The following is a 25,256-nucleotide window of genomic DNA, read 5'->3' on the forward strand; positions in this document are numbered from 1 at the left end:
AGTGTCAGGTACTGTGCTGGCTCCAGCTACACAATGCTGAGCCATGCCCAGGTGTGGGCCAGAGCGCCATCCCCTGCTGAGTGCTGTACTGGGCTGGTTGCAGTCCTGGTTCCATGTGGTCTCATCCCATTCTGGTGTTCACCAGCTGTCTCCATCACCTCTGAGACTGCTGTGGTTGACCTTTTGGTCTGGTGGGACATCAACCCCCACTGTGGGAACAGTTCAGATTGGCTCAGGGGTGGGCACCAACGCTCCCAGCTGCCCTGGAAGTAGACAGCCCCAATTCTAATGTGAGGGAGAGTCCTGCTTAGGAATCTTGGGCAGAAACTGTGTGGGAGAAGCCTCAGCTTCTGGGCTGCCCCTGAGCTCATCCCAGCCTTGTGCTCTGGCAGCATCCTGCCTGGGGCTGTGTGAAGACCCCAAATGCTGACAGAGCTAGCAGCCCCTGGGCAGGGGGTTACTCCCATGCCCCCCCACATTTGCGTCCCAGCACCCTGAGCACCCAGGGGTGGGCTCTCTGCTCAGTGGCCAGAGCTCTCTTGAACCTCAGAGTCTGACCCAGGCTATACTGAGCAGTGTCTGACCACAGGACCAGTAAGCCATTGGGGCAACGCTGGACACTGGGGGAAGAGAAGCTCCTCATGTTGTCCTCAGGGCACACCTCTGATGCCAGGTGAGCATGTGTAGCAGCAGCCCCAGTGGGGACCTGCCTCCCATTTGGCTGCTGCTTGTTACCACCTGCCTGTACTGCTGCAAGGTCATCCATCTCCCCACTGCATCCCACTCAGGACCAGGTAGCACCCATGCAAGGCTAGGCATGTTGCCCGCCCACGGGAAGGCCGGGGCAGGGATAGATGGCACCCAGCTACGGAAGAAATACATTTTTATTAGGAAAGCGCTCTGCAGAGGTGCCAGGCTCTCTCATACCAAACGAATCCCTCCAACTCCATTGGATGGGATGCAGGAACCCGAAGGGCGTCACCTCCATCCATAAATATGCTTCCTCCTGGCCAGGAGCAGCGCCGCGGCAGAGGGGAGGGAGGGTGGCATCGGTCGAAACCAGCTCGACCCCACTCCGGCATGCACCGGCAGTGGAGAGCTGTGCCTGGAGGGCGCCGGGGCAGAGGAGCTGCTGCCAGCGATGGACGTGGGGCACATCTCTGGCACTGCCCAGGGCACTGAGCAGCAGCTCCCTCCCTCTCCCGCGCTCCGCGACCCCGACAGACCGGAGTGGAGCGCGGGAAGCGAGCGGCTCGGTTACTGCAGAATATACCGTGGGCACGTCTAGTACAACAAGCGCTGCTTATGCGGTCGATAATACTGCTACAAAAAAATGGGGGGAGGGATACGCCACACACGGAGCCCCCCGGGGCTGGCGGCCGGGCCGGCTCCTCGCGGTCCCGCCCCGCGCGGGGAGGGCGGGCGAGCCGAGACCCGGGCAGAGAGCAGGAGCAGGGCACAGATTAAGGGACGGGCTCCTAGGGCAGGGGGCACTAAGGCAAAAAGGAGGATGAGCGAGGTGGAGTGGGAAAAAGGGAAGATCAAGGCTCCTTCAGTGCCCCCAGCCCAGTCCAGGCTCCCACGTTCGCTGGCTGTGCTGGCAAATGTCCTTCTTCCCGGCATGCGGCCGGAGCGCGGCGGCGCCCGGTGCCCGGTCACTGCACTGCCTGGGCAGGCACAGCAGCTGCTCTGGGGGGCTCCAGGCTCGCTTCCCGGCTCTTCTTCCTGGGAGGCTTCTTAATGGGGGTTTTCTTGGCTGTCTGCTCAGTGGGGAGAGTCTGATCCTGGCCGCTGCCGGCACTGGGCTTCTCCGTCCACTTGGGCTCCCCGGCTGCCGTCTCGGCCGCCGCAGGGATCAGTTTTTGCAGATGGGGAGAGGTGGGCAGCAAGGGTTTGCTGCTCTTCTGGCCGCCGGCGGCCGCCAAGCGCTTGGCTTTCTGTGGAGGGGTGGGCTTCTCCCGCTGGGCACCGACCCCGTTTGCCCGGATGCCTCCGTCCCCCTTGTTGAGGCTCTGAGTCTTTTCCTTCAGTTGGGCGGCCAGCTCGGAGGCCAGCTGGGGATGCAGCGGCTCGGAGCGGGGTTTGCTGGTGCCGGGGCTACAAGGAGCATCCCTGGCGTCCCCGGCCCGCCGCTCCGGCTGGAAGGCACCCATCTTTCGGAAGGCGTTCTGCACTGCCCCGTTGATGGTCTCCATCGGCTCGGAGCCGGCTTTGCTCCTCTGCTTGGGTTTGGAGGGCGACTGCGGCTCCCCGCAGAGGCCGGATTTGCTCTCGGGGACACCGGGCTCCTTCGGTTGCTTCTGCGATTTCTCCTTGCTCCGGGTGCCGCCCTTCTCCTCCGCTCTGCCCTGCACGTGGGCCGACGTCTCGCTCGGACTCCTCTTCCTCTTGGCCAAACCCTGGCCTTGCTCGGGGCTGCCGGACCGGGCGGCCACTTGCTCTGGGGACTGGCTGGGTGCCGGCAGCGAGTTGGACTGGCCAGAGTTGTACCTACTGTGGATCCAGGAGACTTTGGGCTTTGTGGCTGGGTCTGGAGGACGGGGCTTGGTCCTTTCTGGGGACGGTGGCTTCCCGGGGCTGCGGGCCTCCGCAGTGGCATCCTCCTCCTCCCTGGACTGCTTGGAGAGGCGGGCGACCCTGGCGTAGAGCGCGGCACCGGCCGACCCCGAGCCGCAGGAGGAGCGTTCGCTGTCCGAGGACTTGAGCAGGGGGGTCTCACTGCTGTCGGTGGGAAAGGCTCTGACAGAGCCCGTCTCTTTCAGGAACGTGTATTCTCCTGCTTCCTCCCCGCTGACTGGGGCCACCAGCTTGTCCCCGGGGCTGGCAGGTGTCCCTCTGTCCCTGCTGTCACCCATGCTCTCTGCGGGAAGAGAGCACAGCAGTGTCAGGTGGGATGTGCCTGAGGAGAGGGAGGACTGAGATGCTCCCGCAGGACAGTGTCCTTCCAGTTAGGCTCCCAGTCAGAGATCTCCTGGCTCTTAACCCTCGAGCAGCAAATGCTGGAGGAGGGAACTCTGAAACTGTATGGGAGGCATGACTGGAATCTGCACTCCTTCCTGGGGCACCAGGAACCAGGGTGACAGGGTCCCCACCATGCAAGAGTGACAGCTCTCCATAGAGCAGGCCCCTGGAATTGTCCCCGAAGTCCCCTGGGGATGCACCCTGCTCACCTTCATGGGGGACACAGTACACAGGCCCCTCGTCCGTGGTGTCAAAGGAGGAGAAGGAGCCGCGGGATGACCAGGATGGGGAAGGCTGCTCCACCACAGAGGGTGGCTCGATGAAGCTGCCGTTCAGGGTGTTTTCCAGGTCATGGTGGGCCACTGTGAGGGCAAGGAACTGTTGTCAGTGGCAGTTCTGCCAAACCCCCCAGTCCCCGCTGCCAGCCAGGAGTGTGGGAGGCTGCACAGCTCCCCACTGCCCAGTTTCCTGCTGTGTGTCAGGGGCAGGGACAGCATCCAATGCATGTGGACACTTCTTGCTGCACAGTCCCACCAGGTCCCTCAGCCAAGTGTCCACAAAAGCCATCAACCAGCAGTGGTGGTGACCACTATCCCCCGTGCTTGGGCTGTGGGCAGCCAAGTCTGTTCAAGCCTCACACTTCCATTTATCTCCATCTCCAGCTGCCCAAATTGAGGATTCACATGGTGGCGGGACAAGCCACCCAAACCCTGGGTCCCATGAGGACTTGGTGAGTGTCTTGGTTGTCACCCATGAGCTGTGCAACCCAGCACAGCCACCCTCCAAAGAGGGTCCTGGCACTGTGACTGTTCTCTTCCCAGCGAGAAAATTAGCTGCTGGCTTTAATTCCACTAATTCCCACTTCAGCATCACTGACTGCATTTTCCTTTTCCATGTGCTTTTGCACATGGATTCAGGATGATCAAAGGAAGCCTGCAGCAGGGGGATGTACATTTTCCCTATTCTGCCACTTTTCAATCCCTTTGCCAGCTTCTTCCCTCCTGAAGTTGAGTAGGAGTTTCCCTCCCTTCATGCCCTGGCACTGTCCCTCTGCCAAGGGGCCACCCACAGAGAAGCCAAGTGGAAGAGAGAAACCACCAGAGGAAAAACGGTGTTAATAAAACAAAATAGAGAAGATGAGCAGTTAGGAGCTGTCTGAGCTGGGGTGCCTTTTTTTTCAGCTTGATATATTTTTTAAGGCTTTTTTCTGCATAAGCTCATGCCCCAGCACATCCTGAGGTGCTTCCCCAGGTGCCTACAGCTTCAGCAGCCTTCTCAGGTACCCACAGAAATGAGGCAGCACCCAGCTGGGAGGAGGGACCGACCCTCCCAAAGAGCCATGCAGCAGTAGATGCACTTGTCCCCATTGCCTTCCACTGGCTTTTGTCCCCTGAGACAGTGACAAGCCACCCCAAAGCAGAGCAGAGCCTTGCTTTGGATGAAGGGCTGCAAAAGGGTGGTCCCAGAGGGTGCTGGCACTGCCCAGGCTCCCCAGGGAATGGGCACGGCCCCGAGGCTGCCAGAGCTCCAGGAGCCTTTGGACAATGCTCTCAGGCACAGGGTGGGACTGCTGGGGTGTCTGTGCAGGGCCAGGAGCTGCACTGATGATCCCTGTGGGTCCCTCTCAGCTCAGGATATTCTGTGACTCCATGCAAACCCCATGCACAGAGAGGGTCCTGCCTGTACATGGGTGTTGCCAGGTATTTTTTACCTTTGACTGAACATCCCAATTGCATCCCAGTCATGCTGCAACTACCTGCCTGGACTGTTTGAACCTGGCAGCACATCCCTGATTTACAATAAAATAACTTTTAGTGTAACTGGGATGCCCACTGGAATGTTTATCCTTTACTAGGGAATCTGGCTTCAGACATGTAGGGCAGTTAAAATGACAGCAGTGCTACACACTCACTCTGCATAGTTTGGCTTCTTAGAGCAAAGAGAAAAAAAAACCCAAGCAGAGATATTTAAAGAGCAAATGGCCCACGGAGGGGGAAGCAGCAGCTCCAACATGGCTTTCCTTGTAATAAAAACCAAAAAGGGAAAATGAAAAGCAGCCGTCTGGAAGGGGATGAAGGGAGATGCTTCCTGAGAGGAGGCGTGCCGAGGGCTGGGACTCATGGCCACGAGGTGACTCCAGGACTCCAGGGAGACCCAGGACACAGCCAGATTATAAAATAAGGATATGTAGTACACCTGGAAGCTTTGGGAGGCTTGGGGGCTCCAGCATGGTTGCCAGGGATTTTTCTTCCCTGGCCGTTGGGGCTGAGAGAAATGTGGATGCTTACCACATATCTCTACTTTTCACTGCTGCCCAAAATCTCCCAGAGCCACAGCATCAGGATAACAACCCCAGCCCTGCCTGCACAGTGGCTAGTTGGTCTCAAGACTGGGATGAGGGAGAGAAGAGCAGCAGAAGAACCATGAGAGAGGGATCCCAGAGTCCTCCTGGCCCCCCCCTCCCACTCATCCCAAGCTCCCCATGCTCCCCATGATTGGCATCACCCTTGGGGCTGGTTGAGCTTTTCTGCTTGGGGAGGACATGTGGTGGGCTGCTGGGCTCAGGTTAGCCCTGGCATCTTCAGGGTGACACGAGCAGATCCCACACACAGGGGTGCCCAAATGCTGGCCCTATGGCTGCTGGTGCAAGCCCAGGGTGGCCCTGCAGGCTGCCACCTCAGGTACAACCCCTGGGGAGATGCTGTGGATGCAAAACTGGTGCCAAAGCTGGGGAGCACTTTTGAGGGAGGACCCTGAGGGTCCAGGCACCCAATGAGATTTAGCAGGGCTTCAAGACCTGCAGTCCCACCTGGGAATGCTCTACCATGAGTAGGGTTGTGCTCACTGGTGTTTGAGCCCAGAAGAGAAAACCCACCTGGTGTCAGCAAACGCATGGCCAGGACTGTGGCCAGATCCAGAGTGACCACTGCCCAGGCCAGCCAGCAGCAGTTTCACTGGGACATGCCCACAAGGTCCTGAGCCCCTCAAGCACTGACTTGACCCTTGGGATGGAGCACTTCAGCAACCCCGGGGCTGCCCTGCTGTGGCAGGACCAGCGTGAGGAACAAATGGCCTCTGCAGGTGGACACTGGCTGTCGTGGCTTCCACAGCACCAGGTGTGGTCATGACGTGGCACCCTGGTCACTGGGCATCAGGGTGGCAGCTACTGTAGGCAACCCAACAGGGCACTGTCACCACCCTGGGGCCCCCAGACCCTGGGCTGGGGGTGGGAGGCACTGCCAGACCACGTGTCGGTGGGACTGGAGCTGCTGGAGCCCACACGGACTGCACTGTGCCAGATAACACCAGGCAAGCCCTGACCAAAGCCTTTCCCTCCAGGGAGATGCCAACTCTCAGCTCCATGGCAGACTCCAGGAACAGCCCCAGCCCTGCTGGGAGCCGAGACCATCCTGAGCACCCTCAGCCTTTCCCTGGGCCGTTGCTGCCCTGTGTACACAGAGCAGCTGGACTGCTGCCAGTGCCTGCAGGCAGCCCCCCTGGCCCTCACTGCACACAGGAACCCTCTGTCCTCCCCAAGCCCTTCCCCGGCCCCTTGCACAAACACACCCTCTATGGTCCTCTGTTATCCTTGCAGCAGGAATGTTCCTTGGGCTCTGGCACACCCTGCTCCAGGTAGGGCTTTGCTGCGCCCCACGTTGCCAGGGGTTATCCCCCCAGCTTGGGTGCTGAAGGTCGTGCACGGTGTGCAGGATGGGGGTCATCTCTGGGTCCTGTCTGGGAGGAGGCATTTAGCCTCAGGCTGAGCCACTGCGTGCCAGGATGTGGCTGCTCTGCGGGCTCCACCAGCACGGCCTGCCCAGGGAGGTGCTGGGCTCAGGAAGGGGGCTGGGGCTGAAACGCATCCCAGCACAGGGCAGGGATTGCTGCCTTCACACAAAGTTTACTTAATGGGGCTGCAGCACATCCCTAGCTCCCCATGCTGGGAAGAGTTGCAAGGAGAGTTCAGAGAGTGCAAGGGACAGCATTCCCCAGCTGCTGGGATGCAGGGAGTCCCCAAGAGCCCTGACAGTGCCAGGTCAGGGGCTTTGCCAGGTATGAGCAGCTCCCTACAAGCCAGTTCTGTGCTTGGGAAGAGTGTGAACCTCAACCCCAATCTCTGCCCCCTCCATCCTCAACTCTGCTGCACATGGCAGGAGGGAGGGCATCCGCCCAGATGTTCTGGCTCCTGGGGTTACTTCAGGATCAAAGCACTAACAAGGCATCTTGCTGTGTGACAGGGACCATTCCTCTCCAGTGGAACCTCAGGAGAATAAACCCAAAACTACTCAGCAGAGCTCTAGAACCAGGTACAGCCTTTGCATCCTCACAAAGCAAAATGTGCTTGGAGATCCAGAAGCTGCAGACAGAAAGGACTGAGCTCCTGGGAGCCAGGCAGCTCACACCAACCACTGAAATGCTCCCAGTGACCCGTGTGTCCCTGCCACTGCCCTGCCACGCTCACCTTTCTGCTTTGGGGCTGCAAAGGGTGCTCTGAGCCACACGTGCTGCCCTGACAGGAGTGAAACCTGGCTCTCTGCACCTTCCCCAAACCCCAGTGCCTTACCCATGACCTTGGGCAGCTTCTGGCGGCGCAGGGGGATGCGTGGGAGCTTCATCCCGATCCGGCTGAACCGCCCACACAAACGTCTTGGAGGCTTCTTGGCTGCTGCTGGGTCCTGGCTGGAGCTGCAGAAAAGGTAATGGCAGTATCAGAGGCACTGTTCCCCTGCTGGGTGGGGACAGCCTTCATGGGCAACAGAGAGAGAGGCAGCAGCTCAGGGATGCTGCAAGTGCAAAGGGGTTTTGGAGTGACAGTGGGGTGGATGAAAAGCAGGGGTGTGCCCAGGCTGAAAGAGTTGAGGACCCACAGAGGCTGCCGCTGCCAGCCCCAGGAACCAGCTTGGACCACACCAGGATGTAGAGCAGTGCCAGGGAATAGTGGGAAGGTCGGATCCAGCCACAGCCATTGGCAGTGCAGCCCCAAAATACCCGCAATGCCTGGTCAAGACCCCAAATCTTTAAAAAAAAAAAAAAAATCATCCCAACCCAAAGCCAAACATGTGGCTTCTCTTTATTTGCTCTATGGTTTTGAAGCCTCCTGGGGCCACGTTTTCAAGCAATTTTCTGCAGCCACACTTTGTGAGTTGACTCAAGGGAACCTGCAAGGGACCGTGCTGGGACAGCTCCACAGGTGACGCAGCAGTCTGGGGACACTGTGGTTTGGGCACCCTGGGAGAGAGCAAACTGTCTGGAGCCATTTCCCCTCTCCCTGGGCCATTCCTCACCTGATGGGTTTGTGCTTTATCTGCAGGATCATTACCTGCAGCCCGCAGGCTCTCCAAACCAGCTGTGCCTGGCTGGGATTGAGCTCACAGGGCTGCAAGGGGAAGCTTCTGGAAAATTCCTGAGTAGTGGCTGGTGGCACGAAGGGGTTTTCTCTACATCTGGAGGAGCTCCAACAGCCCTCTCACCTCTTGCTGAGGAGGACAAACTTTTCCCCCTGCTTTGAGTCTGTCCCCATTCCTGTTGTCATGATAGGATGTTAACCTGGTGTTTCCAAAATGCTGTCAGCATCCTGACCTTGATGGAGGAACCCACCCTCCATCCCCATGTGGGACAGTCAGCATCCCCCCATCCCCTAGGCCTCATCCCTTTGCCCAGGGATTTGTTCTGAGGGTTTTGGCTGTGTCATGTAGCCCTTGCTGTATTTCAGGGCCCCCTTTGCAGATCAGCTTCACACCCTAGTGACTGGAGAGGACTTGGCAGGTCTCTGTGAAATGACGGCCCACAAGAGAGAAAAACAGTGAGAGCAGGAAGGGGTTCCCCTGGAAGGGCTCACCCTGAGCGATGCAGCAGGACTGCTCAGACCCTTGTACCCACATGGTGTCACGTGAGCAGCACAGTTCTGCCTCAGTTTCCCTGCACAACCACTGTCCCAGCATGGTCTCTGCATCCCCCTGTCAATCCCAGAGCCCGCTGATGTTCCGTATTCCCAAACTGCTGAGGTCCCTCCTGGCCCCGGCACTCACCTGCTGGCTTCGTCCTTCTTGCGGCACACGCAGCAGCAGCAGAGCAGGGACAGCAGCAGGATGAGCAGCAGCGCCAGGAGGGCCCCTGCCCCGATCACCCCCATCCTCTGGTTGGCCTCTGCAAGGCAGACCTGTGGCTTAGCCCGGGGCCAGCCCGTGGCAGAGCCCAGCCCTATAGCAGAGCCTGTGGCAGAGCCCATCCCATGGCAGAGCCCAGCCCGTGGCAGAGCCCAGCCCATGGCAGAGCCCAGCCCATGGCAGAGCTCAGCCCTATGGCAGAGCTCAGCCCTGTGGCAGAGCCCATCCCATGGCAGAGCCCAGCCCGTGGCAGAGCCCAGCCCATGGCAGAGCCCAGCCCATGGCAGAGCTCAGCCCTATGGCAGAGCCCAGCCTGTGGCAGAGCCCAGCCCATGGCAGAGCCCAGCCCATGGCAGAGCCCAGCCCATGGCAGAGCTCAGCCCTATGGCAGAGCCCAGCCTGTGGCAGAGCCCAGCCCGTGGCAGAGCCCAGCCCATGACAGAGCCTATGGCAGAGCCCAGCCTGTGGCAGAGCCCAGCCCGTGGCAGAGCCCATGACAGATCCCAGACCGTGGCAGAGCCCAGCCTGTGGCAGAGCCCATGGCAGAGCCCAGCCCGTGGCAGAGCCCAGCCCGTGGCAGAGCCCATGGCAGAGCCCATGGCAGAGCCCATGGCAGAGCCCATCCCATGGCAGAGCCCAGCCCCTGACAGATCCCAGCCCGTGGCAGATCCCAGCCCCTGACAGATCCCAGCCCCTGACAGATCCCAGCCCGTGGCAGATCCCATCACCTGGCAGAGCCCATCCCATGGCAGATCCCATCCTGTGGCAGAGCCCAGCCCGTGGCAGATCCCATCCGATGGCAGAGCCCGTGGCAGATCCCAGCCCATGGCAGATCCCATCCCGTGGCAGAGCCCAGCCCATGGCAGAGCCCAACCCATGACAGATCCCAGCCTGTGGCAGAGCCCATCCCATGGCAGAGCCCAGCCCGTGGCAGAGCCCAGCCCGTGGCAGAGCCCAGCCCGTGGCAGAGCCCATCCTGTGGCAGAGCCCAGCCCCGGCACCCGGCACTCACCCATGTGGCAGGCACCCGTCAGGGGGTCGCAGGCGCCATCGTGGCAGCCGCAGACTTCGGCACAGTTGGCTCCATAGCGTCCAGGAGGGCACGTCAGGTTACAGCTGGAGGGAAGGGCTGGATGAGAGTAGTGCATCCCCCACCCCAGGCACAACAGTGGGAGCCACTTGGCCGCCACCTTCTCCCCAACCCTCCATGTTCCAGGGATCACTCCTCCCGCCTGCTCCGACACAGCTCCTCCACACCCTGAGGGAGCCCTTCACCCGCAGGGATCAGGAGCCCATCACCCACGCAGTGGCTTTGCCCCTTTGGCCCAGCTGGATCTCAGACACTCTCACTGCTCTCTGCCTGTCCCTTCAGTATTAGATACAGTAATTAGGAAAGGTCGCCAACCCAGCAGTCACATCTACAGATACCCTGATGTTACTCGCAGGCCTGCCAGCTCAGCTCAGTGGTGATGTGGCCACAGCACCCAAGCCCCACCCCCACCAAGCCAGGCAAAGCCACATGGCCACAAGCTGGGAAAGTGCCCAGATTGATTTTTTTCTTTTGCCTCCAAGAAGAAAAAACAACAGAGCAGCCCTAAGACCCTTCCAGTTTGGTTATGCCTGGTGCCAAATCTCCACTGCTGGTAAAATGACTTCCTGATGGTGTCACGGAGATGATGGGGACAAGTGTAAATGGGCACCAATCCACAAGTCTCAAGGGCTCGAGCATGGAAAACATGGTGTCAGCAGATCCATCCCAACCTGCCTCCCCAGCCATGGGCCAGGCACCGCAGAGCAGGACCCAGCTGGAGCTGGGAGATGCTGGCAGAGTTGCCGGGCACCAAATCCTCTGCCAGCTGCAACCCAGCTGGAGTGGCTGCAGCTGGAAGGAGCCAGTGGGTCCCAGCCCAAACCCACTCCCCTGGGGACACAGCTGCCCTCAGCCCTGGGCACCGTGCCCCGAGGTTGCTCAGCCCATTTTACACTCCAACAACTTAAAAGTGCCACCTTGGCCAAGCCCCGTGCCTGCTGTGTGCCTGTCATGTGCCAGTAGTGTGCCCATCACGTGCCTGCCAGGATGGGTGCTGAGCTTCTGCATCTGCTGTGCTGCAGCAGGCAGATAAAGCAGCAGAACAGGAGCAGGGATAGTCCCCCAGCAAGGGCAAACCTCTCACCCCACCACTTGGCCCCACAGTTCTGCCCCAGGCTGAGATTTTGGGAGAGCAGAGGAGGGTGGTTTTTTTTTTCCAGGAGAGTCCTGATATTTCTGGGAAAGACAGAGAAGGTAAAGCACTTTGTGCACACATAAATATTAGCAGCTGCTCCTTTAGCAGGCTCCTGACACAGAGCTGAGAGGACATGCTGTATGGCAAGGACATTGCTTATGCCTTCATTGAGGAAATCCCCTTTTTAGCAAAATTGTACCCTGCTGACAAAAACACTGGTTTGGATCTAGTTGCAGGGATTTGCCTGAGCACCCAGAATGTTCCTTGGCCTGCCTGACTGCACCACTTGGCACAGCTCAGCTCAAGGTTCCAGCATCGAGGCTGCATCCTGAGCATCCCCCATCCCCACCTTCCCAGTGCTGGGCCAGTTTCAGTTTTCAGAGCAGGTTAATCCACACTCTGCCCTCTGGCACTGTGCTGAAAGCACCACCATACCGAGACCCTCTCACCTTTGCCTTTGCTACCAAGGGTGGCCATGATGCCCAGGCTGGGCATCCTAAACTGGTGCCAGTGTCCAACAACTGTGCCAGCACCACGAGTAGTTGGCAAAGCCCCACAACAGCACCCCCCAAAACGCAAATGCTCCCTGTTTTTATGCCTTGAGTGAAATGCCAGCATGGGCAAGACGCTCCAAATCCCCATCCTCGCTGTCACCCTCTGTTAATTGCTGGGAATACCTGAGCACCATGCAGCAGGACCTGGGGGAGCTGTCTGCATGTCCCAATTGGGTGGAAAATGCTTTCCTCATCTTTTCAAACAACATTTCAATCTCATGCTGGGAAAAACTACCTGGGGACGTGAGTAGACCCTCGATGGCCCTTGTGCCCCTGGAGTGGGGAAGGAGAAGGCCTGGGGAAGACCCCAACCAGAGGCAGAGCTGTAAGTGGGAGCCCCCCAGGAATGCCATGCCTGTGGGGCTGTTTGTCATTCTGTGATGTGGTTTTCTCTCTGGTTTTGGATAGAAATTCCACCCTGGACTTAAAAACCCCCAACAAACCACCACTTTTTGTTGATTTGTTTTTGCCAAACAGGCCTTCTCTAAAGCAAAACACCCCTTGCTGCTCTGTGAGCTTGTCCTTCCCCCTCTGCTCACCAACTCATCCCAGCTATGGCCCAAGAGCCCTTCTGCTGCAGGAAACTCCCAGCTGGCAACAGCATAGGGCACAAGGGGGCAGGAGGTGCCTGAGCATCCCCTGTGCCATGAGGGGCCCCCAGGCCTGCTCACCAGTGCCTCACTTACTATGGGCCGTGGGAGCCGGCGTGGCAGAGGCACTGCCCGGTCTCGAAGTGGCACTGGCCGTTGACGCAGTCGCTGCAGACGAAGGCGCAGTTCTCCCCATACGTCCCGTTCCGGCACTTGGTTTCACACCTGGCAGGGATGAGGGCAAGAGGCTGGAGCACCCATGGCACTTGGGGACCTCCAGCATCCCTGCCCATGCACGGAGACGGGGCTGGATATCACTGTGCTGGCTTGTGGTTTCTGAAGCCAGGAGAGGGGCACAGGGATGGACTGAGCCCACTGACACGGCCATGGAACTGGAGGGAGCCTCTGAGGCCCCTGCCTGTGCCCCTCAGACCCTGGATGGGTCAGTGGGGCTCAGCTCTCAAGCTGGGATGCTCTTCTGCAAACTATTGTGCCCAGGATCGGTGCCAGGGCTGCAAAACCCTTCAGTGACCCTGTTCCCTGGGAGAATCAGGAAAGCCACGTACTGCTCTCCCAGAACCCAATGCCGCACCCAGCTGCACTCACCGGTCTCCGATCCAGCCCGGATTGCAGTGGGAGCATTTGCCATTGATGTGATTGCAGGTGTGGCCATCCTTGCAGGGGGGACAGAGCTTCTCGCAGCCCTCTCCATAGAAGCCGGGCGAGCAGGGCTGGTCGCACTTGGTGCCATTCCAGCCCGCCTCACACGTCAGGCAGCGCCCGTCGGCCACGGTGCACGGCTGCAGGCTCTTGCACTGCCCACACCTGCAACGAGGGGAGCCCATCACCCAGAACGGCCCGAACGCTCGTGCTGCCATCTCCCAGTGGGGCCGGCTCAGAGCCAGCAGGGATGGCCACTCACCGCCTCCTGCAGCCCTGGCCGTAGAAGCCGGCCGGACACGGCTCACGGCAGTACTTGCCCCGGTAGCCCGGCTCGCAGGTGCAGGTCCCGTCCACCTGGTTGCACTTGCCCTTGTAGCACTGGCAGTAGCGGTCGCAGCGAGGCCCGAAGGTCCTCTCCCGGCACTGGCAGCGCCCCGTGAACTGCTCGCAGGGCGAGTTGTTGCAGGAGCACTGGTTGTTGCAGCGATGGCCCCACCAGCCGGGCTGGCACAGGCAGTTGCCCGTCTGCTGGTCGCACTGGGAGTTGTGGCTGCAGTAGCAGGGGCTGGAGCACTGCGGGCCCCACCAGTTGGGCTCGCAGGTGCATTTGCCCGTCTTCTGGTCACACTTGCCGTGCTTGCAGAGGCAGATGTTCTCGCACTTGGGGCCCCAGCGGTTGAGGTTGCAGGTGCACTGGCCCGTCACATCCTCGCACTGCCCGTTGGGATGGCAGGTGCACATTTCCTTGCAGTCGGGACCCCAGAACTGCCGGGGACACTCTGTGGGGAGAGCCATCAGCCTCAGCACTGCCCACAGGGACAACCCCACACCACTGGAGACCCCCAGTCCCAACAGCACCACATCCTCCCTCTCCTCCCCACAGCGCACCGGATCTAAGAGGCGACAGTGCCCTGGGAAACAGAGCCAGGGGACAGGCAAGGGCAGAGCTAGAGCATTCACAGTTCCACCCCGATGATCTGCTCTGAAAAGCCACCCCGGATGAGCCGTGTCCCCCCCAGTGAAGCTCCTGAGGACACAAAGGCACTCGCCAGTACTCACTGGTGTCGCAGTTGGCACCAAAGTAGCCGTGGCGGCAGCGGCACTCGCCGGGCCTGACGCACACCTCGTTCTCCTTGCAGGTGAAGTTCCCCTCGCACACGGCTGTACAGATGAACAGACAGCAGGCATGAGTACCGGTGCTTGCTCCCTAAAGCCCCCCCAGAGCAGAAAAAGGGCTGTGCTGTGACCCTCTGAGTGCTGCTGAGCTGCGGCACTGTGACCATCCTGGCAAGCAGCTGCCTGGGCTGGATGGGCCTCTTTGCAGAAAAATTCCACCAGCCTCCTGTCACCCAGCTCAGCTCCATCTCTGCCACCCAGAGAGGATGCCACCCATCCTGGCCACCAGCCTCCTGTCACCCAGCCAAGACATGTCCCTGCCAGAGCTGCACCCAATGGTTTTGTCCCTGCTCAGCTCCGCATTGCTAGAGGGGAGAAGGGGACACAGGGTAGAGGGGTTGTGGGCACTGCCATCCCAGCAGTGCCACGCCAGCACTGCCTCTCCCATGGGGCCACCTGCCCCCAAAGGCCACCAGCCCCTCTCCTGCTGAGGGGACCTCATGCTGAGACCGATGCCTGGAGCCAGGAAAGCACAGGATGTGGTGCAGGCAGCACTTGCAGATCCCACACTGCCTTGGCCAAGCTTCCTTAGGCACTGGGACAGGGAGAGACAACCACCCATCCCAGCCACCTTACCTGGGAGTTGTTAGACCTACGGTGATGGATATTATAGAAACCCCTAAAACAGATAGATTACACAGGTTAGGAGCAGTGAGTCTAAAGGTTAGAGCAGGTTTGAGGGCAGGAGATGAGAACAGCTCACTGTGGGACCATCCTCCCCCCATTGTTCTGCCAGATCCTGTCCTCCCTTCCAAACAGGCCACATCCCAACACATGCAGCAAGTGGTTACAGGGCTCATGCACAGTAGGTTAGTTGGTTATGTGGGCTTTGGTCCCAGCTGCAAAGTGCCACCTCCACTTCTCCTGGGGTGTGGGGAGCCCTGTGGCCAGCTGAGACTGTGGGGGAGCCCCAAAGCAGCTGTCTCCATTGTGGTGGTAATGCAGGGAATGATGCTCCCAGGGTTTCATGCTGAGCATCCATGCCCCCAGTAAAGAGTATGACACCTTTTGGGGCCCAGGCCCAAGTTCAGTGGTCTTTGGCAGCCCCAGCAGCCTCTTCCCAGTGAGGCCACGAGAAGAGGCTCACAACCATGTGCCTGGTCTGGGCAGCTTCGGCTCTGGCTCGGGTCCCCACGCTGCTGCAGCATCTGTGGGGAATCTCAGTCCCATCCCTGCAGCTGCACCTTCACCCTGGGGGACACTTCACTGTCCCTTAGGACCCCGAGCAGCACCCCCAAGTCCTCAGACCCAGAGCTGGTAAGGAAAGAAGCCCCCACAGCTCTGTGACCCCTGACAGTGGGGCTGAGCACCCATTCCATCCACACGGCGCTGGCCTGGGGCACTGCAGGGAGACAGGGCTCTGGCTGCAGGCCCCCAGGACAGGGACTGCCAGCCACAGGACACATCAAGGTGGCCCCTGACAGTGGTGCTGCGGCCAGGAGGGCTCAGTGAAGGCTGGGCAGAGCCCAATGAAGTAAAATACTGGTGTTTACCTATTAAACACTCGCTCCCTTGTTGCCTCCATCCCTGGCAGCACACGAGAACCGAGGAGCTGCAGGGATAAAAAAAAGCATCACAAATAGTTACAACCCTCAGAAAGTCCTGGTCCTTCCCAAAAATCCACCAGGAGCACTGAAGCCATGATGGTAAGAGATCCTGCTGGGAGTTTCTGCACCTCCAAAGACGAATGTGCTGGGGGATCCCATGGATGCCCCACCAGCCATTAAGGTGATGCTAGAAGAAAGAATAGGGCCAGTTTTTCCCATTAATAAGGAGTGATGAAAAAGCAGAAGTCATGTTTGCAACCTCCACAATAAAAAAAAATCAAAGCCCCTCCCTGCCCCTCTCCCCCCCCCCCAAAAAAAAAAGGGAAGGTTCTAAATGTCCCAGGGGAAAACATGACTTGAATTGCAGGTTAGTGCTTTGTGGCTTGGGGATGGAACCCTCAGGGCAGGTTGGAACCACCTGGCTGGAATAGCTGGAACACAGCCCGCTCCCAGGGAATGTCCCTATGTAGAAGCAGGGGGAGGCCAACTGCAGGCAGCTGGAATGTGTCCCTGAGCTCTTGAGAGTCCTGGAGTGCCACCACCTCCAGGGACTACCAGGCACAAAGGCACAGGATCATCAGGCAGGACATTTTTGGCACAAGCTTGACCAGGATGGGGGCTCAGACCCACTGGGAGGTTCAGCCAGGGAGGCTCAGCTCTCCGCTGGGAAGCGACACGCGGGGACATCTCACACACGCTTCGTCAAAGAACCCCCCCAGGCAAACGCTTGGGGGCTCATGGTGCTGCAGTTTGGGGTGGGAGTACACTTCCCATGCCCCCACAGAAATCCCTGTTCGTCCCTGCAGCCACTCACTCATCCTTGGGGTGACCCACATTGCCTGGTCCTACAGGGAGGGAGTGATGCTGGAGGGTCGCAAACAGCCCCGGCCAATGCTGCAGTCAAGGAAAACTTCACCCGGGCCGGTCTGGCGCTGCAGCCTGGAATGCATCTGGCTTTTTCTTTTTCTTTTTTTTTTTTCCTTTTCCTCTTTATATGTAACAAATGCAGAAGAGGAGGAGACAGCGAGGAAGTATTTGCTCGAACCCAGCGCAGTCACAGGACCACGTCTGGCTGCCAGACCGCCTCATCCTGGGGCCGGGTGGGAGCTGCCAGCGGCGCCTCGGCCCCAGCGGCTCCGGGGCCGCAGCCCCGCCCGGCCCCGCCGGGAGCACCGTGTCCCCCTTGTCGTGGCGGACAGTGAAAAGCTGGAAAGGAGGCAGAAAAGAACCACAAAAATGATCCAAGGCCTGGAAAAAATGCCTTGCAGCCGGAGCCCAAAATAGCTCCATCTCTGCAGCCTGTGGAAGCAGCCTCAAGATGCTGCAATGACAGCGGCACAGACACCCCCAGGGACCCCAGGGCTCAAGGGGGGCTCTGCTCTCACCGAGCATGCAAGGGGTTAATGCATGGGACTCATGGCAAAGGGGCACCAACCACCAAATCACCTCCCTGAAGACTGGGCAGGCTGGAGTCAAGGTCCTTCTCTGCAAAAAGCTTCAGGCTGAGCCCCCCAAAAAGCTTTGCCAGCTGTGCTGGGATACTCAAGCAAAGATGGAGAAGGGCTCATGGTGCTCTTGCCCTCCCATGGCATGGCCTCACTGTTGCACCTGGGGTTGCTTTCACCAGTCCACCCTTTAGAAATTCAGTTTGGTGGCTTTCAGAATGAAACCATCACAGGTTTGCAAGAGGAAACCATTCCACCTGGGAAACCTGCCTCCAACAGCTCAGCCTGGCCATCAAAACGGGCATCACCTGAAATGTGCCAAAAAATATCCTTTGTGATGAGCTGATGGTGGGGAGCTGGGAGTTATTGGGACATGGTGGCAGGAGGGAAAAACTTCTGCCATGAGCTGGAGGAGGTGAGTGGCACCACAAGCACCCCAGCTGGGAGCCAGCCCGCCACCTCACAGGATTTGGGCTTATCTGTTCCCTGATAGCTAATCTCTCCTTCCCCGTGCCTGCTGATGGCCCCCCACACCCTGCTCAGCACCCATCTCATTTATCAGCAGCTTTGACAACAAATAAACTTGGTCCTGTGGCAAGGAGAGGTAGCCAGGATGTGACACTGGAACCACAACGGAAAACCATTGCTCCCAGTTGGGTACACGGACTGGTCCCAGCACAGCCAGCCCACAGAGGGTCAGTGCTGGCTGCAGGTCACCAATGCTCATCAGGGTGTGGGACTAAAAGGTGTTTCATGGCCTCACTCCTTGGCAAAGGGCTTGCTCCCTGTGCCCCCTGACCACTGGAAAAAGATAACTGAGATGTGTTTAAAAGCAGCCCCTGACCCACACGGAAATGGCACTGCAAATATCCACTCTGCAAATACTTTCTTTCCTTCAAAGCACTACAAATGCTGGGAAAAAAAAAACCAATGAAAAGCTGCCTCTGAGCTGTGGCCAAGGTTTGAGACCTCAGCTGATGTGGAGGAAAAGGAGTGGGCTGCGTGCAGAGCTGGAACTGTCACCTGCAGGGACAAGTCCTCCATGCCAGGCATGCCCCTGGCCCATAGCCACGTCCTGCTGAGCATCACTGCTAATTATTCCAGTCTTCACAAAGGTAGAATATTTTTCTTGTGGATTACTATCTTACACTGCTCCTGGAAGAGGCCTCTGAGGCAGGAGGGGTGGCTCCTCAATCAGACCAGCACAGCCTGCCCTGCACAACGAGGAGCAGGCTCACATCCCTGGGGCTCAGCATGGTCCCATGTGAGACCACCCAGCTCATCCCAGTGGATGGGGCTGCAAAGGAGCCCTGTGGACACCCAGCACACTCCTGGTGCTCAGAGAACCACTGGCACCCTGCCCGTGCCCAGGGCTTCTCCATCCCTGCCCTGCTGCTCCTTCCAAGCATCACCCCAGTGCTCATCTTGCTCTGTGCCACCCAGCTGGCACACACTGTTCCTGGGATAACGGGGTCCCAGGCACTGGCACTCCCCAGCTGATGCTAGCTGCAGCTCCCTGACACCAGCCTCAGGGTGCAGACAGACAGACATCCCCAGGGCAGGCAGGAATAGGATCACGGGCATAAATAGAAACTCTTCAGGCAGAGAAATAAAATTAAAGACCAAAGGAAAAGAGAGTGTTAGCAAGTGAGCAGGGCAGGGTCAAAGCAGTGTCCAGGCTGTCACCACTGGCACCTTTGGTCATACCAATGGGAAACCAGTTATAAAAGAACTTCAGATTTAAGGACAAGTTGAATTTAGAACACAATACCCACAAGAGCCCCAAATATGCCTTTTTCTTCTGCACTAAATTATTCCTTGAATTTCTACTTGGGAGCCAGGTCGCAAGAAGTCACAATCCTGAGCCCTCTGAAACCCATGGTGGCATCCCCACAGGATGCCTGGAGGGGCTTTGCACAGGTAAGGGTCCAACAAGCTCCAACAGCCTTGGGTGGAGGACACTGGGCCCTCCTCCCAAAGCCACCTCCAGTCCCACTGCCCCTGGCCCCAGGATCTGCAGCACCTTGGGGCCACTGGGGTGGTTTGGATGGTAACACATGGAGGGTCCTTCATGTCCATCCTACAGAGCAATGATGGGGGTGGGTGCAGGGTGAGTGGGTGGAGAGGGAAGAAGGGTTTGCAGAAGGGTGAGGGATAGAAAGTGATGCAAACCTCACCTGAGCTTCCTAGGACTGCCTCTGCCCCACCATCCCCAGCCCCTAGGCTGCTGCCAGAGGATGGACACAACCAACCAACCTGTCCCACTCAACAGCCAGTGCCTCTTTCATAGCCCATGGCACCCAGGGGTGGCACAGCGAGTGAGTCCGAGCCCTGTGGTACTGGTGCAGCACCTCCCCCACCTTCATCCCGTGGGGATGAGCGGGTCCTTCTGCATGGGGGAGAAGCCAGCCACCTCACCCCCAGCACGTGGGGCAGCAAACAAGGAACAAGGTGGGGACACGGCTCGAGTTCCCTCTGCCACCCCAAGATGCAGCAGCAGCTTTGCTGTGCAGATCACGTCCCTGAGGAGGGACGGCTCCCTGCTGCCAAGGAGCAGCACCGGCCGCTCTGGCCTGTGAAATGCCTCCTTAGGAAACTCCGGCTGTAATCTGAGGAGGGGGCACCAGCGCCCTGTGGCCCTGCTGAATGGAGCCATTATGCGGCCCCTCTCGCTTGGAGCACATGTTTTCCTTGTGGACTCGTCTGACCTCACAGGCGAGATGTAAAGGTGCATTTATGGCCTGGGCCCCCCATCAAGCACAGGGGATCCAGCTCTCCCAGGTGAGAGGCAGTGGCTGTGGGCTCTCTCCCCTCTTGCTGGGGCCAGCCTGGCTCGGGAGCCTGGGCAGACCGAGCCTGAGCGCTGCAGAGAGCCCGGCTGAGGGGAACCTCTGCAAAGGGACCTGTGGGACATGGAGACCACTGGGAGCCGGGACAAATCAGTGCCATCTCCTGAGACCCTGCCCCCAGCCAGGCGGGCAGAATATGACCCCCGGGACAGCTAGACAGTGCCAGCGCCCACTTTCTGAAGCCAAACACGAGGGTCTTGGGGCTGCCAACTCCACAATCCCCAGCAGCCCGGAACAGCTTCACCATGATACCCAGACCATCCTGTATCCCAGCAGCCCAAGGTCAGCAGCGCAACCCGATCCCCGGAGACACCTGGGACCGGCTCCCCAGCGCAGATCCTGCCCCAGGGATGCAGGATCGCCCTCCGTCCGTCTCACGACTCCATCCCCAGAGACACCCAAACCCAGCTCCCTACAACAGAACCGGGCCCGGGCATCCAGGACCGGCTCCGGAGGCATCCAGGACCGGTTCCCCGCAGGTCCCCAGGGATCAGGACCAGCCCCCACGTCCCCGGCCCCGCTCGGGCTCAGCTCCTCAGGCTCTCCCCGCCGCCGGCTCCCCCCGCCTCAGCCGCGCACAGGACGGACTTTGTCTTGGAAGGCGCCCAGCGCGGCGGCTGCCCGGGATGGGGGATGGACCGGCGAGCCCGTCCCGTCCGGTGGCCCCGGCAGGCGCTGGGGGTCCCGTCCCGCCCCGCACACCTGCCCGCCCCCGCTCCTACCCGCCGGCCCTGCAGACGTTCCTGCCGCGGGGGCTCAGCTCCTGGGCGGCTCCGCGGCTCAGCACCGACAGCAGCAGCAGCGGCAGCGGCAGCAGCGCGGCCCCGGCCCGGGCGCGGCGGGGCGGCCGCGGCCCACGGGCCGCCATCAGCGGCGGAGCGACGGGGCCCAGGCGGACCCGGCACGGCCCAGCCAGGGCCGGGCGCTGCCCCCCCGCCCGGCTCCGCCGCTCCCGCTCCCCGCCCGCCCCGGTCCCCGCCGGTCCCCGCTGCCGCTCGGCGGGCGGAAGCCGCGCTGCGATCGCTTCGCCGCCGCCTCCCCCGCGCCCCTCTCTGCGGCGGCGGGAGGGGCTCCGCCGCCAGCCAGGAAATTCCGCATTGGTTCCCCTGACGGCGGGCCAGGCTCCGGGGGCCGCCGCCGCCGCCGCCCCGGCCTCGGGCAGCGCCGCCCCGACGGCCCCGAGAGGCTCCACCGGGTGGGCAGCGCCGCTGAAATCGGGGAGGGTCCTCGAGGGGGAATGGGAGGATGCGGAATCCTGGCTTCCAGCGCAGCCCGGGGGTCCTGCAGCTCCCGGGAGTCCTGGGAGTCCTGGGAGTCCAGCGGCTCGGGGTGTGGATGGCCCGCGATCCGCTAGCCCCGGGAATCGGCTGTCACGGCGGTTTGGAAGCCCCGGAGCCCCGGGAGTCCCCAGCAGTCTGATGGTCCCTGGGTTCTGGGTCTCCCGGGATCCAGCAGCTCCAGCGGTTCGACACCATGGGTGTCCCAGAGCTCCGGATTTTACTGTCCCGGGGATCTGGCAATCCTAGGCTCTGGCTGAATCGGGAATCCAGCAGCCCGAGATGCACAACAGCCCTGAGATCAGTCTGACCTGTGGTTCCAGTAGCTCCAGGGTTTCCACAGTCCTGGGTGCCCAAAGACCCCAGGGTCAGTCTGTCCTGGCAGTCTGGCAGCCTTCAGGAGCGCGAAAGCCCCAGTATCCAGCTGACCCAGGGATCCAGCAGCTCCAGATGCTGGACACAGCCCCAGGATTGTGCTTCCCCAAAGGTCTGGTAGCCCCAGGTGTGTGACAGCCCCAGTGTCCAGCTGTCCTGCACATCCAGGAGGTGCCAGATGCCAGTGATCTGGCATCTCCATGTGTCTGGCAGCCTGGACCAGTCTGTTGGGAGCCAGGCAGGACCTGTGGGAGCTAGATGGTGTCTGCAGCAGTGGAGCCAAGGACCCTGTACAATGACAGAAAGGCTTCAGAGCAGGCACTGGTTAACCCACTGTAAGGGCACAGCTGGGAATCAGGGGGGACACCCTGGGCACCTGCATGAGTCCCACACTTCTAGCAGGGTGGGGCAGTCAATGAGCTCCTCAGCCTGACAGTGCAGCAGCACTGAATGGGCCAGGGCTTCCTTAGCCACCATCCTGTGCCAGCTGGATTTTCAGCTTAATGGTCACTTGCAAGAGATGTCTCAAGGTTCTTTGAGCTCCCAGGACCCCTGATAACAGTATGGGGGAAATGTGGATGGGGACATTCTGGACATCTCCCTTAAGGTAGTGCAAATGCAGCTGGACAGCTGCATGTGTCTCCTGAATGCTGATGGCTTGCACAGAGCTGGGGAAGGTGTACAGCAGTGCATCTCCCACCGAGCTGCCACTGAGCACCACACACCCCCGGGGATCTTCTGTGGATGGGGAGCCTCCATCCCTGTAGGCATGAGCTGGGCAGCATCCTTCTGGAGAGGATCAGGGAGTTCTGAGCACCTTGGGATCTTTGCACCAAGCAGAGAGCAAAGCTGGGTTCTGTTCATCTTCAGTATTGGCAATACTGATGCATGTGAAGGCTTCTCTCCTGCTCAGACTCCCAGTGGAAGGTCTCTGGTGGTCTTACCAGTGGGAATGTGACCACAGGGTAGCAGTCCCTCTCCCCCCTCCTGTTTTCCCTGGCACATTCCACGTGTTTGGCACGTGTTTGGCAGTAGCACCAGGGAGGAGCATCCCATGCCCATCTGCCCCTGCCTCCACATCCCTGTCACCCCTGCCCCATCCTGCTCATGGGTGCAAGAATGAGAAGACCATAGAGGCACAAATTGCTTCCTTGGGATGACTCAGGTTCAGGCTGAGCTCGGCATCCCTTTCTGCTGAGGAAAGAGGGATGGGGAGGGTCAGCTCCAAAGTTAGGCAGAAATCTGGGTTTGGTGGTGGTGCCTCCCCTGGCAGTTGTGCCCACCTTGAGCTGTAGCCTCACTCAGGCTGTTTCCACAGCTTCATCCCCCTGCACTGTGCTGAGCAGCCCTTGTGCTCTGCTGTCCCAGTCACAATGAGTCAGGGCAAGATCACACTGCCTTACCTTCACTGTGCTGGTGCTTCGTGTGAGGGTATATCAGCTTTTGTATGTTTTTTTGGCTTATAAAAACTTAAACTTCTCTTTCTCTTGGCCAGCAGGCAATGCAGCTCGACTGCTCTCTTTCTACCCATGTAACCCAGGGCAGGGACTGGGCTGCAGCCAGGGAGATAAGCTGTTCCCTCAGAAGAGACTGGAGAAGCTGAGGATGCTGTGGGGAAGAGGCGAGGGGAGGTTTCACAGTGCTCTGGGCTGGCTGGAGCTGCCAGGGCCTGGGCACTGCACATCCCACAGGTAGCATCCACCCCTCCCTCCTCTCCCACTGGTCCCAGCCAGGCTCTTGTCTATGCAGAGCTTGGCCCATGCTTTCCATCACACCGTTATTTGCAGTTCCCATGTCAGACCCTGACAGCTGCCTGTCTCCTGTCTTTCTGTGTTTTGGAAAACACCCCAGAAGAAAAAAAAAACCCAGCACTATAATATTTCTGAACACAAAACTGAGTAAAAAGATGCTGTTTTGTCAATGGTTCAAAAATCCCCATGGCTGCTTGGGTGGGCAGGACTGCCCAGCGGGGCACGGTGGGCCCTACAATATGAGGAACTTGTCACCATCCTCACTGTGCCCAGGCTATCAGGATGCTTTCTGCAAGGATATGGCTCTTTCCCCTTCCAGCTCCCCACTGCTGCAGCAGCACAGGGTCCTACACACACACTGCCTTTCCATGCCTCCTCTTCCTCCAGGATGAGCAGAAAAGAGCAGCAGCAAAAGCTAAAACTGAGCAGGGTGGAGAATGCCTGGGATATGGGAGTGTTGGTTGGGTCAGTGCACCCAGAAATAAAAGCTGCAGTTGCTATTTCTGACTGAGCATGGATCCAGCTGTGCCAGGGGACAGTTAGGTGGGATATCAGGGAAAGGTTCTTCCCCCAGAGGGGGCTGGCACTGCCCAGGCAATGGGCACGGCCCCGAGGCTGCCAGAGCTCCAGAAGCCTTTGGCCAGCGCTGCCAGGGATGCCCAGGGTGGGGTTGTTGGGGGTCTGGATAGAGACAGGAGTTGGGCTTGCTGGATCCCTGGATCTGGCAGGGCCAGGAGCTGGATCCTTGTGGGTCCCTTCCAGCTGAGGAAGTTCTGTGAAAGGTTGTGGGGAACCGGGGATTTGGGGGTTTCAAGGACATTGTGTGCCTTGGGTGCTCAGGAGGCAGCACCTACAGCCTCACACAGCCCCTGCAAACAGACACACAACACCACTGCCCCAGGCTGCAGAGCTGTCCTGTCCTAGGAAGAGGGCTGGCAAGGGGATTATCTGCAAAAAAGAGGGCCAAGAGGGACTTCTGCAGCCCTCCTACACACGTCTGTGGGTCTTTGCAGAAGCTCACAGTGCTCCTGTATCAGCCGCCCTGGGTGCAGCTGCAGCATCAGAGCTCAGCCCCTGGGGCACCAGGGCACTCTGTGCCACTGTCACAGCATCCTGCCTGCATGGGCTGGAAGGCGGCCCAGGGCCTGGAACATCTCCCATCTTTAAATTCCAAGAGCCCAGCTGCTATCTGCACCAGTGCTGTTCTGGTCCCATGCTCCAGGCAAAGCTCCCTGCTCCCCTCCATGTTTACTTTTTTAAGGCAGAAGAGTCTCAGCTAGAGAAAAGGCAGGAGATGAACAGCTCTGGAAAGCTGGAACATCACCCCTTTGGTGTGGGTGGCTCACCAAGTAAAGGGGCTGACCCCGGAAAAAAGGAGAAACTGCCACAGCTCCAGGCAGGGAATGTCAGAGATGCCTGTGGTCCTGCAGAGCCCAGGGAAAAGTGCCCCTAATTTGAGGCATGAAAGCCTGCAGGTGCATGCCCCCCAAAAGCAGGTCTCTCCCATGCTGCCACCCCCTCTTCTGCAGATATGGGGATGGCCCAGGGCTCCCAGCTCCCCCCAAACCCATCACAGGAAGCTCCACAGCTTCTCCAGTCCCTGTCCCAGGAAGTTTGGCCTCACTCCTTTCCCCGGGCTCTCGCTCAGGCCAAAGCATGCAGCATTAACCCCCTTTTGAGAGTGCAGCAGTGCCTGGGCACATGTGGCTGTCCAAGGACAGAGAGAGAGACGGGAG

The 25,256-nt window shown here is 59.5% G+C and overlaps 1 protein-coding gene across 1 annotated transcript; it reads right to left on the minus strand.

Moving 5' to 3' along the window:
• Positions 1-875: 875 nt before the first annotated feature.
• SCARF2 (scavenger receptor class F member 2) lies at positions 876-21,215 on the minus strand (the record flags this gene model as incomplete). Its single annotated transcript, XM_084216996.1, is given in 12 exon segments — positions 876-2,860; positions 3,171-3,323; positions 7,526-7,647; positions 8,991-9,108; positions 10,081-10,184; positions 12,534-12,662; positions 13,044-13,262; positions 13,360-13,879; positions 14,160-14,261; positions 15,770-15,828; positions 20,840-21,053; positions 21,056-21,215. Coding segments are annotated over 12 exon segments (3,105 nt in total). The 3' UTR covers positions 876-1,655.
• Between the last annotated feature and the right edge of the window lie 4,041 nt (positions 21,216-25,256).

Source organism: Fringilla coelebs, assembly GCF_963513975.1.
Source record: "Fringilla coelebs genome assembly, chromosome: 17".
Taxonomy (NCBI): domain Eukaryota; kingdom Metazoa; phylum Chordata; class Aves; order Passeriformes; family Fringillidae; genus Fringilla; species Fringilla coelebs.